The sequence below is a fragment of the Aureobasidium melanogenum genome, assembly GCF_000721775.1.
Source record: "Aureobasidium melanogenum CBS 110374 unplaced genomic scaffold scaffold_9, whole genome shotgun sequence".
Lineage (NCBI taxonomy): Eukaryota > Fungi > Ascomycota > Dothideomycetes > Dothideales > Saccotheciaceae > Aureobasidium > Aureobasidium melanogenum.
Window position 1 is genome coordinate 345,494 of NW_024470061.1, and position 15,213 is coordinate 360,706.

The following is a 15,213-nucleotide window of genomic DNA, read 5'->3' on the forward strand; positions in this document are numbered from 1 at the left end:
CGTCGAGGCAGGCGTCATCGCGCATAATTCAACAATTAGAGTTGTGTCGGCTTATGCAACCGCTCTTACCTGAAGCTCTCCGTACAGAGTGGGCAGTCGCGACCATCACTCAGCACCTGCCTGCCTCTCACCCCCGACACCATGTCGGTCGAATCATTGCGCTCGCTAGAGCAGGTGCGCCAGCGCCTGAACACTCTTGCCAACACCATCGGCAAACTGCTGCACGATCTAGACACCAACGATCCGCTTCCCTCGTGGTATGCGACAAAGCCATCTTCGTACCCATCCAACTGCTCACTAATGCCCGAGCCCTTGAATTCAGGCCTTCACTGCAAAATTCTGCCAACCTACTCTATCACAACCTCGATTCACTGAACAAGATCCTCGCTGGTGCTCAGCCACTCCTCACGAACGCTCATGTCTACCCTCTACCCTCGTATCCAGGCCGCACCCAGGAAGACTTGCTCACCCAACTCTTGCGCAAAAAGTTACAGCCACAAGTTGAAGACTGGATCGCCAATGGAGAGCGACATGCTGCGAGCAGCGGTATTGAACCACCTCAGACCAATGGCACCTCAACAAACGGACCACAATCTATGAACACAGCCCAGTTGAGTGATCTCTGGGAATGGGCCGGTCGTGAAGGCAATAGAATTGCTCGCGTAATGGGTGCTGATTCCTTTGACGACGTCTTCACTCTCGAAGAACACGAGCTTGGCATCGAGAATGTCGTTACTGGCTTGCGCCGCAAGTTGTGGGATAGCGACGATGAGGACGAAGACGACGAAGGCGGTGCACAAGCCAAGAAGCCAGAAGACAAACAGCTCGATATGGATGTGGACATGGTAGACTCTATCCCCGAGCCTGTCAAAAGACTACAACGACACAATGTCGACCCCACCAAGCGGCCAATGAGCATCGAACACATATTGAGATTCGCTCTGACCGCCAGAGAGCCCCCGAACGTCGTGTAATTACCACTCTATCCTACGACTTCACTATCTATCATGGACATCCATTCCGTACAAATCGTCCTGCTATTTGGAAGCAGAGACTCGTCAGGAGGTTCAAACCCCAAGGAAACACGACACGAAGGTGTTGCGGACATAATTTTAGACATTGAGTGAAGTCAAGCTTGATTCTGCATACGTCAAATGATCTTGTCAGAAAACGTGACTTGGACCGCAGTGCCTGACCCCTCACTTTGTGTCAGCTCGCTACCCTATTTCAAATCGCAAATTCAGGAACCCGTCGCACAATAGAGGTTTGACTCGCATGTAGTTCATGCCCTTTCCCGCCTCTCCTGCTCCTATCTTCCTCGTGTCCTCCGAATCTTTCCGTCTTCACACCTCATGCTCCTTTGTTGACAAACAAATATCTTCGTCGTGAAAAGCGCAGAAACGATATCCAATCAGGAACTTTCAGAAATCAAAACGCGTGATCAAGGTGGTAGTTGCTGTGCGAGTATCATAACTTGAATCGTCTCATCTTCGTGCGGTGGTCGAAATCTTCTTGTGAGGCTCAACTGGGCGAATCTCTGAGTCACGCTTCAAGATCTCGTTGTCGGTGCAAGAACCGAGGGCATAGGTGACACAATTTGCAGTCGACGTAAGTTGATGTGTTGTGGTCCAGCAAGTTTGAAATGTGCAGGGGTGTCCGTGAGGAGTGTCAGAATGTACTTTTCTTATTCTCTTTGATGCCGGTTTCTATATGCTGACGATGCTTCATCGCCACGTACGAGCAGGGCGGGCGTCTCGAGAGGAGGGCTCTGGAGATCCGTATTTAACGCCAGGACCGTACTGGTGAATCACAACACCCTTGGAGCTGGTTACAGATGGTCTGCCCCCAGACGAATTTGATGAGGGGGTGTTGTTGCCGAAGGATTGAGACGAAGAAGTGTTTTGTGGCATGATTGCGTTTACTGCAGAGGTGTCGATTGGTTGCGTGGTTGTTCGATTCTGGTTGATGTCTGTGATAGTATTTGGTAAACAACAGGCAGATGGATGATAGATGGTAGAGGGAGGGAAGGTCAATCCGTTTGGGCACGGGCAAGGCTTTTTATACGTGAGAAGAACAAGGAACAAGGGAAACAACCAGGAAGTAAGTGGCTATGCCACCGAGGCACTTCAACATCTCTACGACAAGACGTACCACAATGATGAAATGGAAAAAGTTGACGCAAGCAAACCTCGGCCGCGGCCGTTTCGTTCGCACATTGGTGAGGGATGGGGGCCAAAACCAACCAAGGCAACGACATCGACATCGTGACCCTTGCTCGGCCACCGACCTACCAGAACACAGCCCCCAAGAGTGAAGAGTCATACTCTCAAGGCGCCAGTCTTGGACAACGAGGCCGAAAGACCGATTGCGCGATGCTGGAGTGCAGTAATTGAGAACTAGAGCATTGAAGACTCGAATTTCGACCGTGTCACACGGTTCCAGAGGGTACCTGCAGTACTCCAGGCACAGCTTGACGGTCGGGGCATGATGCAAGGAACGAGCAGGTCCGTAAGAGAGCCAGGTTTAGGCTGCCATCAATCCGCCCTCATGCTAGTGGCTGCCTGGGTACGTTTGTAATTGTACCTTTTTTGAGGATACAACGGCAAGATGCGATGGCAGCATCATCATCGAAAACTTCAATGATGTCGTTCGATGAAGGCGGTGCTACAATCAAGCGGCGCAGTCGAGGTGAAGCTGCCAAAACTGGAGTCGAAGTCTGTTGGTGGCCGTGCGCAGGAGCACGCGGCCCTCACGAATGAGGCCTGCCCTGTTTCAAACAACCTTCTCTAACAAGACGGATTGATCAGAATAGAACGGGGTGAATGTGCCTTTCCACTCGGGACTCGAGAACGCGTTACACTGAGCAGGCCATGCGTGTCTGTGTATAGATGCATCTGGTATCTCGTGCCCGCCGTCGCAAAAATTCCTGCGTCATGCTTTCACGTGCAAGTCGACGCGAATCCTTTCATCAGGTACAAGGCAATGTCATCGCTATTCGATATGTCACATGGAGATGCTCTTGGTCTGTTGGCGAATGGACGGAGACCTTTCCAACCCGCGCTGCCAAAGCAATCAGACAGACAGGTTTAGGCACCCTGGCTCACGTGCCTACGAAGCATCTTCTTTCACGTCACCAATGTGTCGCCCTCTCAGAAGACACCACCCTCACTACTCTCCGTCTCTCCTCGAGATTCCTTCGCACACCCGCATCACCTTGATTTTATCACTTCGCCTGCCCTCTCACTCGCAATCTTCGACTCATCACATAGGATTGCAAAGTCGTACAAGAGATATCAAATCGAGTGTTTCATTGATCAAGATCAAAATTCCTGAATTTGGCTAGCGGCTGTTGTACACGTATCGCATGCTGGCAAAATCATCGTTAGATCCTGAGTGCTGCCAATACTTCTCCCGGATCCTGGTTAAGTTCGTCTCTAAGGATCTTAATCTGCTTCTTGAGTTGTTGCCATAATGGAAGCTTGTCTAAGTCAGTGTCACGATGGCCTTCCTCCTTGTCGCGAGTAGCAAGAGCTAGTAGAGATGCCACAAAGGCTTCTTGCATGTATGCGAAGGAGAAGCCATCTGTGATTGACGATACTGCCTCGCAGAGCTTGTCTGGAAATTCGATATCTTTGTTGTCTTTGAGCTTTTTTTGCCAGAACTGTGCGTACATGATACGCTGCGCGTGGTTTGGGTTGGGGAAGAGATATTTGCGATCAAAGCGAGAAGGACGCTTTGAGATACCAGGATCCAGGCGGTCGAGATGGCTAGATGGACAAAGTCAGCAAGATTTCGTCTATGAAGGGCTTCCAAAGAGCGTTATCCAAGGGCTGTGCTCGCGACAAACGAGTTGCTGTATAGCCCTTTCCTAATTGATACCAGCTTAATTATCTCTGCTTTACATACTTTGTGGACCCAACCATAAAGATGCCGTCATTCGAAGTGAGACCGTCGACCTCGTTCAAGAAGTAACTGCGGGTTTGATCGGTAATGATGGCATCCAGATCCTCGAAAATGAGGAAGCAGGGAGCGTATCGCCGAGCTTGCCCAAAAATAGTAGCGAGCGAGGCTTCGGGACCACCATAACTGCGCATTATCAGCTTCGTGATACTCCTGGCGGAGACATGAGCTTACCCAGCAAGTGATCTAACGTAGAGAGTTGGAACCGGGTCTTTGCGCTTGTATAGTGAGTGCATCAAGGCCTTGATACTGATGGTTTTTCCATTCCCAGGTGGCCCGAAAAAAATCTCGCCGCGCCGCCAAGGTACCTTGAGCTTCTTGTAAGTGTCTTGGTTGTTAAAGAAATTGTCGACGTCGCTGATCAAGTCTTTCTTCATGTCTTCGTCCAAGATAACATTACTCCACTCTGCATCCTGGATACTTTCCCACAGATCACGACTCTTCTGCCAGTAGCCCTTGTCGTAGACAAGCACTGCACCCTCCACGCTGTTGGTGAAACGGCCAGCCTCGAGCAATAGCTTCTCGGTAGCCTGTACAGAAGATGACAGAATGTACTGGTTTCGAATCGACGGATAAGATTCTTGGCCATCGCGGCCTTCAGCAACGTAGACGACATATTCCTTGCCGGCCCAGTCAAATAGGAATTTGCCAAATTTGACGTCCTCTACGAGACGGCCGGTGTCTCCATTCAGGCGTTTGGCTGGTGGTGAGAAGTGCTGTACATATAACCGGTCGTTCTCTTTATCAATGGGTGCAGCAGCAGCTTTACCAGAAGCGGCGAACGCCAGGAGGTTGCATGAATATGTCGGTGACACGGTCAAGTGTAATTGGGGGTATTCGCGGCGAATGGCTTCAATCAAAACAGCACTGGTGTCGACGCGACGGGCAGAAGCGTGTTCAAAATAGACATTAGACGTCTCATTGTTGAAATTCGGGTTGGAAACGAAATTATCCCCCGTCATGCTGAATGGGCTTTGATGACTGCGTCAACGCTTTGAGAGTTGCTCCGTCTTCGAGTCGGATGATGGTTCTTAGATGCTGAGAGCGACTGTTTCCTTGTTCGCAGTTTGGGCAATCGATGTTTCTGCAGAGATGCAAGAAGTTCCGTATCTGAACAGAGAGGAAAGTGTGTTGAGGAAGAAGGGATCCGGACAGTTGATAAGAAGTGGCAGCCTCGGGCGGGGTACTGAAGGAAGGAGCTATCGAAGGATGAAGCTCAACGACGATGCGCAGGAGATCGCCCTGTCTGAGTTTAGACCCTGCAATTCCGCTCTATTTTCGTCTCATTTGCCAGGCACCAGCTCACGTCGCTTTTCTGCCTCACAGAAGAGCCTCATGATCGATGATCACAAGTCGCTTTGCAGGAGATTGATCCTGCCAGGGTCACCATGCTAGCCAGATCTCATATGACGTCACTTGCTGACTGCTCAGACATGCGATAGAGTGTCCCTGGCGCACACGAACATTACACAGGATACTATGCTGCCGAAGATAAAGAGGCCACTTCAAATATTGCTTCTTTGCTTTCATATCTTTGGGAGAAGAGTTGTCAATTGCGTGCCCGCAGGTCGAAATGGCGTCGAACAAGGCAAGATTGCGGGGACTTTCCACACCCTTCGAAAGCGCTGCTGCGTAATGCTCAAGTCCATTACACATGACTACTGCCTCGAACCAAGGCCCATCCATACTCATACTCATACCACAACTCGCCAGTCTCACGAATTTCAGACAAGCCGACGAGAAAAGTAACGATACGAGCACCACCTACAATTTCCTGCGGACGTCCCGATCATGTCACCTGTGCTGTCACTCGAAGGAAAGACCGCCATCGTCACTGGAGGTGCTGGAGGGTTAGGACTTGCTATCACAGACCTCTTCCTGGAAGCAGGAGCGAGCGTAATTGCTGTTGATATCAACACGGATCTGGTGCAGAAATTTGAAGCTACCCACGACAAGTCAAAAGCGATTGCCGTTGAAGCAAACGTGACTTTGGAGGATGACCTACAAGATCTGTTCAAAATGGCAGTCAAGCGCTTTGATCATATCGATATTATTGTCAACAATGCAGGACTTACTGATCGCCTTGGTACGTCTGTCTAGACCAGAGTGGCTATACTGTTTTGCGCTCCCCTAGAGACAGCCTCGTCGGAACATAGTCCATACAACGGCTTGTTAGCTGCGTAGCCGAGACTGCCTTGATTTCTCATGAACTGGCCATTGCTGACTTTATGCCTTTGTAGATCCGGTAGGCACCCTAGAGAAGGATCTCTGGGATCGTATTATTGCAGTCAATTTGACTGCACCTATGATGGTCACAAAATTCGGAGTGAATCACATGTTGGAAAAGCAGATTAAGGGCTCAATCATCAACATTGGATCCGTGGCCGCCCTGCGCGGATTTGCAGCTGGTAAGCGCTCGTTTTTTGATGGCCCAGTCGAAGCTTGTGCTAATGCGCTTCTCTCCAGGTGCTGCTTATACTTCCTCCAAGCATGGTCTTGTGGGATTAACAAAGAACACAGCTTCCTTTTACACGGACAAGGGTATTCGATGTAATGCTGTGCTCCCGTCAGGGATGGAGACCAATATCTCCAAGACCATTACGAGCATCAACGACGAGGGCTACGAACACCTAATGAAGGGACCTGTAACCATGGTAAATCCCAAGGAAGTTGCTCAGACTGTTTTGTTCCTGGCCTCAGATGCCTCGAACACAATCAGTGGATCCTGCATCGCTACGGACCTTGGCTACGCAGCTTCTTGAAGCAGGCACAAACGACGGATCAAGGCTACATTTATTACAACCCCGACGAGTGCAACATAGGCTAGGTGTTAGTCCCACGACCGAAACATGCATCCCGAGTCTGGGTCAAGGATTTGATTGCGTGAGTGATCTAGAACTCGAGACGATACCACGTGCAGATAGCCAAAAGGCTGCTGAAGGACAAAAACCCGAGCAACACACAGTGTTCGACATCCAAACAAGCTGAACGTCGGCGAATATGCTCACGTCTTTTCAAAGTTGAGGAGCAATTTAAGAAGATCTGCGCACACCCAATCAGAAATCTTCTAAGAGTGGCTGCAAAGTTATCAGTACTATCCGCCCTCTATGCTATTCTCGTTTGAGTCCTTCGGTGGTTTTTTGATTGGTTTCTGTTTACCCACGAGAAGGCTCTCATCCTTCCGCGCTCGCTAGCTGTGCCACAAACCTGTGAATGAAGACAAGTCGCGCAGAAGATAATCCATGTCAACTTCATACTACACATATGCATGTGTTGTTTCATGATTGATGAAAAGGAGCCGTAGGATTCAGGCCCACGTAAGTGCGGGATTGAAACCAAGACAGAGCGCTGCTTTTTTGGGGCTTACATTCTTCATCAAAATGTTCTAGCATGAGCTTCCAGAAGCACAGTACGACATGCGCCAGCGTCTGCGTTGGTGGCCCAGCACTACCAAATCGTTCACCGGTAACGGCAATCTGTCGAGTTTGTAATTCACGGCATCTCGGATAACGCACGAGGGGCGAGAACTCGCTGTTGATCCACGGCCGTGCGCACTACCCACGAGACCTCCGCTCCGCCGGCCCATTGTCGATCCATGCCACTGAGAATTACCAAATGGGAGTGACCAGTGCAGAGTGGAGGGTTTGAAACAACGTTCAGCGCCCAAGTTGGGAGCATCTGGAAGGTGTTCACAACAGCAAGAAAGACATGCGCCAGACCCCTTCCACAAAGAGGTCCTGCGGCTCCGATTTACCTTCTGCATGACCGGCTGGCGGCTATTGATCGACGGACAATCGTTCACAGAAGGAGAAGATCGGTCGGAGTGGTACAGCGAGTGATTAGCCGAGACGACCCCAGAGAGCAATTTGGTGAAGGTCTGCGAGCCGGCGCAATATGTTGTGCACAGAATTTTGCTGACCGCTCTGATCGAGCGAAGCTTCAGTTTGTTGAGATGAAGCCTTTTCACGCACAGATGGCGTTGCTTGGTACTCGAGAGGCAGGCAGATTGCCCACGTTTGGTGGCGTTTTTCGATTTTTGTTCTGCGACGCCTGAGAGTCAGACTCTAAAGATCTGTCATCCAGCTGTGAAGTCAGCGGCACAAGAGGACACGCCTTCTCCATGGCGCACGTCAAGACTGATGAGGAGCAATGGAACCTAAAAGCATCACGCGCGGAGAAGTTGTGCGATACCGCCGACCGCGGCAATGCAGATCGTCTGGAATGACATCGTTGGCAACAGATGTCCCAGGACATATGCAATCCGTTTCGAGGGCCATAGTGTCGGCTGCCTCGAACGTGCCCACGACACCCAGCGACATGGCTCATGCAGGGAATGCGAGGACCCAGCAGAGACGGCGGCTTGTCGGACACATGTTGAAATCCTTCAGAGCACAGTTACCGAGAGCACGTTCTACTATGAGCCTATTCCATGTCATACTAAGAAAGTCCAAGGGCAAGTCTCAGAGAAACTTCCTACAGATCCGGACATCGGACCACTTGACCTCCAGGTTGACAAAGCAATTGTGGTGGGAACAAGACAGCCAACGGCGTGTGCTCGATTAAGCGGCTCAGGACGTTCGGCACTAAGCACATGAGCTAAACAAACTCCATGCGGGGAGCACGGTAACCACCCCACACCCCGTACAAAAACAACCTCGTCATCAAACTAGTAGCAAATATATTATGTAGCGTAGGGCGTCCCCTGGCCGTTCGTTCGATTTTTTCCATCTCTCCACTTTATAACCAGCCCTCCCCTTGCTTCACCAGACCTGTCCGAAGCAACTCATCCTACCTCAACTTCTTCTCATATCAACAACCTTCCACTATGTCTACTGCACAGGAGCAGAACGCCGTTAACGCCGAGGGCTACGGCATCGACAAGGAGATGAACGGTCTCAATGGTGTCAATGGCTACGACCATGCGACAGCCAGCATGGGCGCCATGCCGCCCGTCAAGCAGCGCAAGCCTTACGACTATGGCGGTAACCCTCTGGCACACATCAACACTGGCGAGTCTGTCCGTCTCCCTGCCTTCGGTGGTGAATTCCAGCCTGGTCTTTACAAGCCCATCGCCGACCGCAAGTTCGCCAACCCTGCCCCTCTCGGTCTGAGCGCTTTCGCACTCACCACCTTCGTCCTCTCTCTGATCAACCTTGGTACCCGCGGTATCACTGAGCCCAACATTGTTGTTGGTGCTGCTTTCGCATACGGTGGTCTGGTCCAGCTTCTTGCCGGCATGTGGTATGTATTCAGAGTATCATCGTGACTTGTGGTAATAGCAGCTAACCAAGTTCCAGGGAAATGGCCATCGGAAACACCTTTGGTGCTACTGCTCTCTCGTCTTACGGTGGTTTCTGGATTGGCACTGCTATCATCCTCACTCCTGGTGGTTTTGAAATCACTGCTGCTTACAGCGGCAATGGATTCGACGACGTCTTCGGTTTCTACTTGATGGTAAGCACGATATGCGCTTCAGCTGATCATTGAATTGTGCTAATCATCGGATAGGGCTGGTTCATCTTCACCTTCCTCATGCTCATCTGTACACTCCGCTCGACCGTCGCCTTCTTCTTCCTCTTCTTCACTCTCGATCTTGCCTTCCTCTGCCTGGGTCTGTCGTACCTTTACCACGGAAACGTCGCCCTTCTCAGAGCTGGTGGTGCTTTCGGTATCCTCGCTGCTTTCGCTGCCTGGTACAACGCCCTTGCCGGTATCGCCGACACCAGCAACTCCTTCTTCATCATCCCTGTCGCCCACTTCCCCTGGTCTGACAAGGGCCGTGAAAAGCGTGAGAAGGTTGACAACTCCGCTGCTCGTGCTGCCGAGTCTGTCTAAATGATATTCCTCACGATCAATGTTATGGATTTTTCGATGCACATGCCACGTTAGAATGATACCGCATGACTTCGGAATCAGGATGAATACTTTTCGTATGTTTTTGTTACTATTTGCAGGATACCCAGGCTTCACCAAGGATCGAGGGGAGGCCTCGTAAGGAGGATCTGATACAGATCTTCTCATACCATTTCAGTTAAACCTCTTAATAATTGATTCCAACAATTTGTCCGTCCATTTCGCTACACTGTCACACCTGTCTTTCTCTCATTCAAAGATCTTGTGATCGCGAATTTATGTAGATCGCGGGATAGGTCGCGATGCGATCCTTTGTTCGAGATACGTTCACGCAAGAATAGCATGGGTGGAGGTCGAAATTGGCAGCCACACAGTCCCGCCACGGCTGACTCCACACAACGAACCCCGCAGAGAGAGTTCACCTGTCCATTTCTTGTTTACTAGTCAGTCAGCCTCGTGGTTGCACTTCCTTCGTTCGGTAGATTTGATTGTGGAATGTTGTTGGCCTGGCACCTCAAACCTCGCAATTTAGTTGTTCTGGGGTCGGACGTCCGGACCAGAAACGACCTCGCTAGCGCTGTATTGACAATAACAACCACCTTACTGCCCCGAAATTGGAAATAGGCTAATTAACAGCGAGCCCTAAGATCATGCTTGGGGTAGGTACCACCTCTCGCTAATCTATAAGCCGCCCACTACCTATCTTCCGATTAGACGATAGCAACACCATCCTTGGTGCCTGCAGTGATCCTCCGTACGGCGGATAAATGTGCAGGAAGGCTTTTACCCTGAATATACTTCGTGCCACCACGAGGCGTGCTTACAGCATGAAGCTATTTATTACTCGAAGGATTCTGCGGGATGTCTTTCTATCGTACGAGTAAATCTAGCAATTGTCGAGGTACGGTTTATCCAAACGACTTGCGTGAAATATCGTTGTAATATATTGGCAGTTCGTTTGTATGTAGCTACCGTGCTCTTTCCCAACAGTGCTAGGCGTAATGATGCGCTCGGTATGCTTCTCACAAGGCGATTCATAGTCTTGGGAGTCTTCACTGCTTTCCCTCCTTCCTGAGTCTATCCCGGACTCGCATCTGAGCCACACCAAGCACGTTCGAGCCCCATTTACTCTCATGCTCTGCAGCTTCGTCTCCACGGAATCCGATACCCCAGTTGCGATCGTTTGGGTTACTTTCGGCAAGGACTCTATCACCCGTCGCCAACAAGGCCTCGCGGCATTCAGCGACTTGGGAAAACTTCAGCCAACATCCATCCATCGCAACATTAATCCAATACTTGCGCCACATCATGCCATCGAAGTTTTTCACTTCTCTACCGAGTGCTTGAGCTTCTGAGGGCGTAGCAGCCACGAGAATCTTTTTCGCTGTCTCATGGTCCTCGAAGCACATGGCTTTGCGCCACATTATGTAGTGCTCCATTGTCTGGAAGCGAATGCTTGGGTCCTCGGGGTCTACAAAAGATGAAGGATACCAGTTCTGAAGTCTAGCTTCTGGCAGTTGTAGTTCGTAGCCGTAAGTGAACAGATGCTTGTCGGTGTACCAGACTGAAGGTCCGTAGGGAACATCTTCGTTCTTGCCGTCGTTTGAAGTGAGTGTCTTCGTGACTCTGAAAGACATTTTTGTGGATGTTGTAGTTATGCCCAGCTTCGAGATAGGTTGAGTTCTGATGTTCCGAAGACGCCAAAGAGCTCGGCTCATGTGTTGAATGCAGAAGACTTATGGACTTTGAGATTTAGTGCTGAATATAAACAAAAGATCAACCTTCTTCAGCTGAGAAGTTTTCCTTCTGACAAGTGCGGTGTCTATCTTTGGCAAGTGAGGTGTGACGGCTTGACCGTCCTCGGTCGACAGTGGACCTTGCCTTGGTGTGCCCAGACTCCATAATTTCTGGAGTCTGAATCTGGTTAGCGCGCGCTAGGCCAGGACATGGTAGCATTCCTTGCCAAGATGTTTGAGCGCTCAGAATCGCCCAGCGAGAACTTATTATCGATCTACAGGCCTCTAGCAAAGATTGTGATCACTCATTTCTCATTCCGCAAAACACAACCACTCCAAACCTCAATCTATCTCTACTTGCAGATCATACGGTGCAAGCCGCACATCTCAAGATGTACGCAAGCCTGCGCTCGATGGCCAAGTGTTGGCAAAAGTTCTAGAACACCTCATGGGTTCACAGCTGGATGAGTATGGTCAATTGCTCATTGCCCGTATCGTAACAGAAACAGCTACCATGGATCCGCAAGATTATGAGCGCACGATTGTGCCCTTCTTGAAAGGCATTATTACGCGACTAATTGGTGGAAGGGACGAAGTCGCCATGTACGAGGATCTGTTTCAAACATGTCTGTCGCAGTACATCTCCCGATTTGTTGGCCAGGAGCCTGTCCAGATCAATTGGTCAAGGAATCTAGTGAGATGCAATTGCCGTGACTGCATGGATCTGAACGCATTTCTGCGCAGCCCTGTATATCGTGTCGAAGGAGTCCGTGTGCCGAAACAGCGCCGACACCATCTAGATACTCAGCTGGATGCATACACAGATTGCACCCACCTTACAGAACGCGGTTACACTCAAGGCTTGGACAAGCAGAGTCAAGTCAGCATTGGCAGCACTTCGCTCTCTCGAAGATCAGGAGGCCACATCGAGCTCTCCGAGTCAACTCAGAAGACTGCTCAGCAACCAGTACGCCGATGGTATGGCGCTGAGGACAGTGAGAATCATGACCGCCACTCAACAGCAATCAAAACGATCAACACAGAGGGCTGGCGCAACATCTTCGAGCGCCTTGAATGCAGCCACTGCTGGAGTGTCGACGTCTACTGCAACACAACCCGACTTACATCAAGTCGCTGGGCGGAAACGAAAGGCGTTGTGATTGACCTTACCGTTGATTGAGCTCATGATGGTTGTCATACCACCCCTGCTGCATGTATCTTATGTATGTCCAACGCAAGAGACTCGTGATATGACACTCTGCTATGCATCAGGAATATATTGCGGTATGACGATAGACCGTCATGAAGCCAAATGCAGCCATCCTAATAAGTACAATCTAGATTATTGTCACGCGGCCATACCGCCAACTACATCTGCTCTCCGGACGAGCTATTCGTTCTGGACCCGCGAGACGTGGAGTATGATCTCAGGAAGAGCAACAATCTTGGTCGCTTACATGCCTTTGCGTTTCAGATTGATGTTCGGGTCACTTTTCATGCATTCATGCGCTGCTGAGCATATCGAACCCATAGATCTAGGGCCTAGCCGGTGGTCCGATGTGCGAAGACGCGTCCATGGAATCTGGTCAACATTGTTCTGCTCGTTATGTACTGCGCATCAAGGCGGACTTGTGGGGAGGGGATTGGCAAATCACACCATGCCAGCGTTAAGGCATCGGAAAGTAGGAGGGTTTCTTTAGGGCTTCGCAACGGTATACATACTCGATGGCTTTCACCGTGGACCGTCCTCCAGGCAGAGATTGTTTTGTTTTCAAGTCTTTAGTCTCTACACTTACCAGCAACAATGTGTACGTTCGAACTAGTCAAATCGTTGAAGTGCGGCCATTTGGTAAAGCGATACTATCTCGAATGTCATACTGCGAAGACAACTGGACGAAGATGCGAATTGTGGCCTGCGCAGAAAGAAAGACCATTGATGGTGAAGGATAGGGGACCGATCGCTGTACCGGACTATTGCGATGGATGCAAGACCGATGGATTTCTGGCCTGGTTCTGAATGAGATTCTCCGGTTCACAAAAGGACTTAGAAGTTCGTAATTCGACGATCCAATTTACTCTGACACGAGGCCGGACTTTGGCATCGATGGCGCTACTGCCGTGCAGAAGTTGAGATAGCAAGTCGACGGAGCAACAATATAGCCGATCACAAGTCAGGTCAAGATCGGTGTCAGTATCGACACCCCCATTTACCGCGCCATTTCCATGGCTCATCGCGCAACGGCGCGGGGGGCTTCATCACTGGGTCCGGAGCAGGTCTTCCGTTATGTCCGCGCACTCCCAGGTTACATGTGAGGGATGGTGGATGGGGAGCGGTCGAATATAAGGCCGCGTGCAAGAGAAAGAATATATATTTGTATCACAATTGCTCCTCGACTTCCAACATCATGGATAACTAATTTTCGGCATACAATCCTTAGCACTGGGCAATTTCGAACAGAGACATCAAAATGGATTATATGTCTATCCTCAATTTCCTCTACTCGCAACTCTTCGTTACACCCCAGTACCCAGAGCAGTCATGCAAAGGACAGGTTTTCATCGTGACTGGAGCGAACGTCGGGCTTGGGTTCGAAGCATCTCGTCATCTGGTACGCCTTGGAGCAGAGAAGGTCATCCTCGCATGTAGAAATCTTGAGAAGGGTGAAGCAGCGGTCAAGGATATCGAAAAGAGTACCAAAAGAATTGGCGTTGCAGAGGTGTGGTTGCTAGACCTGTCCTCCTTCGAAAGTGTCGAGGAGTTTGCCAAGAAGGTCGATACCTTGCCTCGCATCGATGCTATAGTCGAGAATGCTGGCAAGTATTATAACTCTACTGAGTCGTTACACATAGCCTAATTACACTCCAGGCATCAACACCAAGGACTTTAAGCTGTTCGAGGGCAACGAGTCCACAATCACAGTGAACGTGATCTCGACCTTCCTTTTGGCTCTTCTTGTTCTGCCTGCACTGAAGCGATCATCCCAAAAGCACAACATTCAACCTACGCTCACAATTGTCGCCTCCGAAGTTCATCATTGGACGAATCTACCAGAAAGGAACAAGGGCGATTCGATCTTCGACGCTTTGGCAACTCCTGAGCTTTCTGAGATGCGCGAAAGATACGAAGTCAGCAAGCTGATGGATGTCTTCTGTACTCGAGCCTTGGTTGAGAAAACTTCTCCATCATATCCAGTAACCATCAACACCATGAATCCTGGCTTCTGCTACAGCGAGTTGTCTAGAGAATACAACGGATTTGCCTTCCGGTTGTTGTACAAGCTTCTGGCTAGGACAACCGAAGTGGGTAGCAGAACACTTGTCGCAGCCGCACTTGCTTCACACGATACTCACGGTCAATACATGAGCGACTGTATGGTTGAGGAGCCTGCCAAGTTTGTTAGGAGCGACGAGGGCAAAAGAACACAGGAGAGAGTGTGGGCAGAGTTGAGTGCTAAGCTGGAAGCCATCCAGCCTGGCATCCTCAAAAACATCTAAGGTCTCTCTAGTGGCAGTGCAGCTCATTAGAACACGATAGCATCAGAATTGACTTCAGTATATGTTGTATCCAGGAAAAGTTGAAGAGCCAGAGAATCGATGATCCTTGCACATTTGATGGAGATCTGTCTCTCGCCTTCCTCGTTGCGTCGCTGAATCATCTCGATGC

General features: G+C 50.1%; 7 protein-coding genes across 7 annotated transcripts; 5 read left to right on the plus strand and 2 right to left on the minus strand.

Moving 5' to 3' along the window:
- Positions 1-141: 141 nt before the first annotated feature.
- On the plus strand, positions 142-974 carry M437DRAFT_65748 (uncharacterized protein; the record flags this gene model as incomplete). The annotated part of the gene is made up of 2 exons (XM_041024633.1): positions 142-257; positions 323-974. 2 exons carry the CDS (start codon positions 142-144, stop codon positions 972-974), a joined length of 768 nt encoding a protein of 255 aa, XP_040880169.1.
- A 2,408-nt stretch (positions 975-3,382) lies between these two features.
- M437DRAFT_47851 (P-loop containing nucleoside triphosphate hydrolase protein) lies at positions 3,383-4,922 on the minus strand (the record flags this gene model as incomplete). Its single annotated transcript, XM_041021541.1, has 3 exons — positions 3,383-3,767; positions 3,907-4,086; positions 4,135-4,922. The coding sequence occupies 3 exons, from the start codon at positions 4,920-4,922 to the stop codon at positions 3,383-3,385; spliced, it is 1,353 nt and encodes a 450-aa protein (XP_040880170.1).
- Positions 4,923-5,751: 829 nt separating this feature from the next.
- M437DRAFT_75038 (NAD(P)-binding protein) lies at positions 5,752-6,722 on the plus strand (the record flags this gene model as incomplete). The annotated part of the gene is made up of 3 exons (XM_041026341.1): positions 5,752-6,046; positions 6,201-6,368; positions 6,427-6,722. The coding sequence occupies 3 exons, from the start codon at positions 5,752-5,754 to the stop codon at positions 6,720-6,722; spliced, it is 759 nt and encodes a 252-aa protein (XP_040880171.1).
- A 2,123-nt stretch (positions 6,723-8,845) lies between these two features.
- Positions 8,846-9,795, plus strand: M437DRAFT_47847 (uncharacterized protein; the record flags this gene model as incomplete). The annotated part of the gene is made up of 3 exons (XM_041021539.1): positions 8,846-9,201; positions 9,258-9,414; positions 9,469-9,795. The coding sequence occupies 3 exons, from the start codon at positions 8,846-8,848 to the stop codon at positions 9,793-9,795; spliced, it is 840 nt and encodes a 279-aa protein (XP_040880172.1).
- A 1,070-nt stretch (positions 9,796-10,865) lies between these two features.
- On the minus strand, positions 10,866-11,761 carry M437DRAFT_75040 (DUF1768-domain-containing protein; the record flags this gene model as incomplete). Its single annotated transcript, XM_041026342.1, has 2 exons — positions 10,866-11,437; positions 11,749-11,761. 2 exons carry the CDS (start codon positions 11,759-11,761, stop codon positions 10,866-10,868), a joined length of 585 nt encoding a protein of 194 aa, XP_040880173.1.
- A 269-nt stretch (positions 11,762-12,030) lies between these two features.
- Positions 12,031-12,378, plus strand: M437DRAFT_19760 (uncharacterized protein; the record flags this gene model as incomplete). Its single annotated transcript, XM_041018993.1, has 1 exon — positions 12,031-12,378. A coding segment is annotated over one exon (348 nt), but the record flags the coding sequence as incomplete, so codon positions are not given.
- A 1,639-nt stretch (positions 12,379-14,017) lies between these two features.
- Positions 14,018-15,044, plus strand: M437DRAFT_75041 (NAD(P)-binding protein; the record flags this gene model as incomplete). Its single annotated transcript, XM_041026343.1, has 2 exons — positions 14,018-14,363; positions 14,416-15,044. The coding sequence occupies 2 exons, from the start codon at positions 14,018-14,020 to the stop codon at positions 15,042-15,044; spliced, it is 975 nt and encodes a 324-aa protein (XP_040880175.1).
- Between the last annotated feature and the right edge of the window lie 169 nt (positions 15,045-15,213).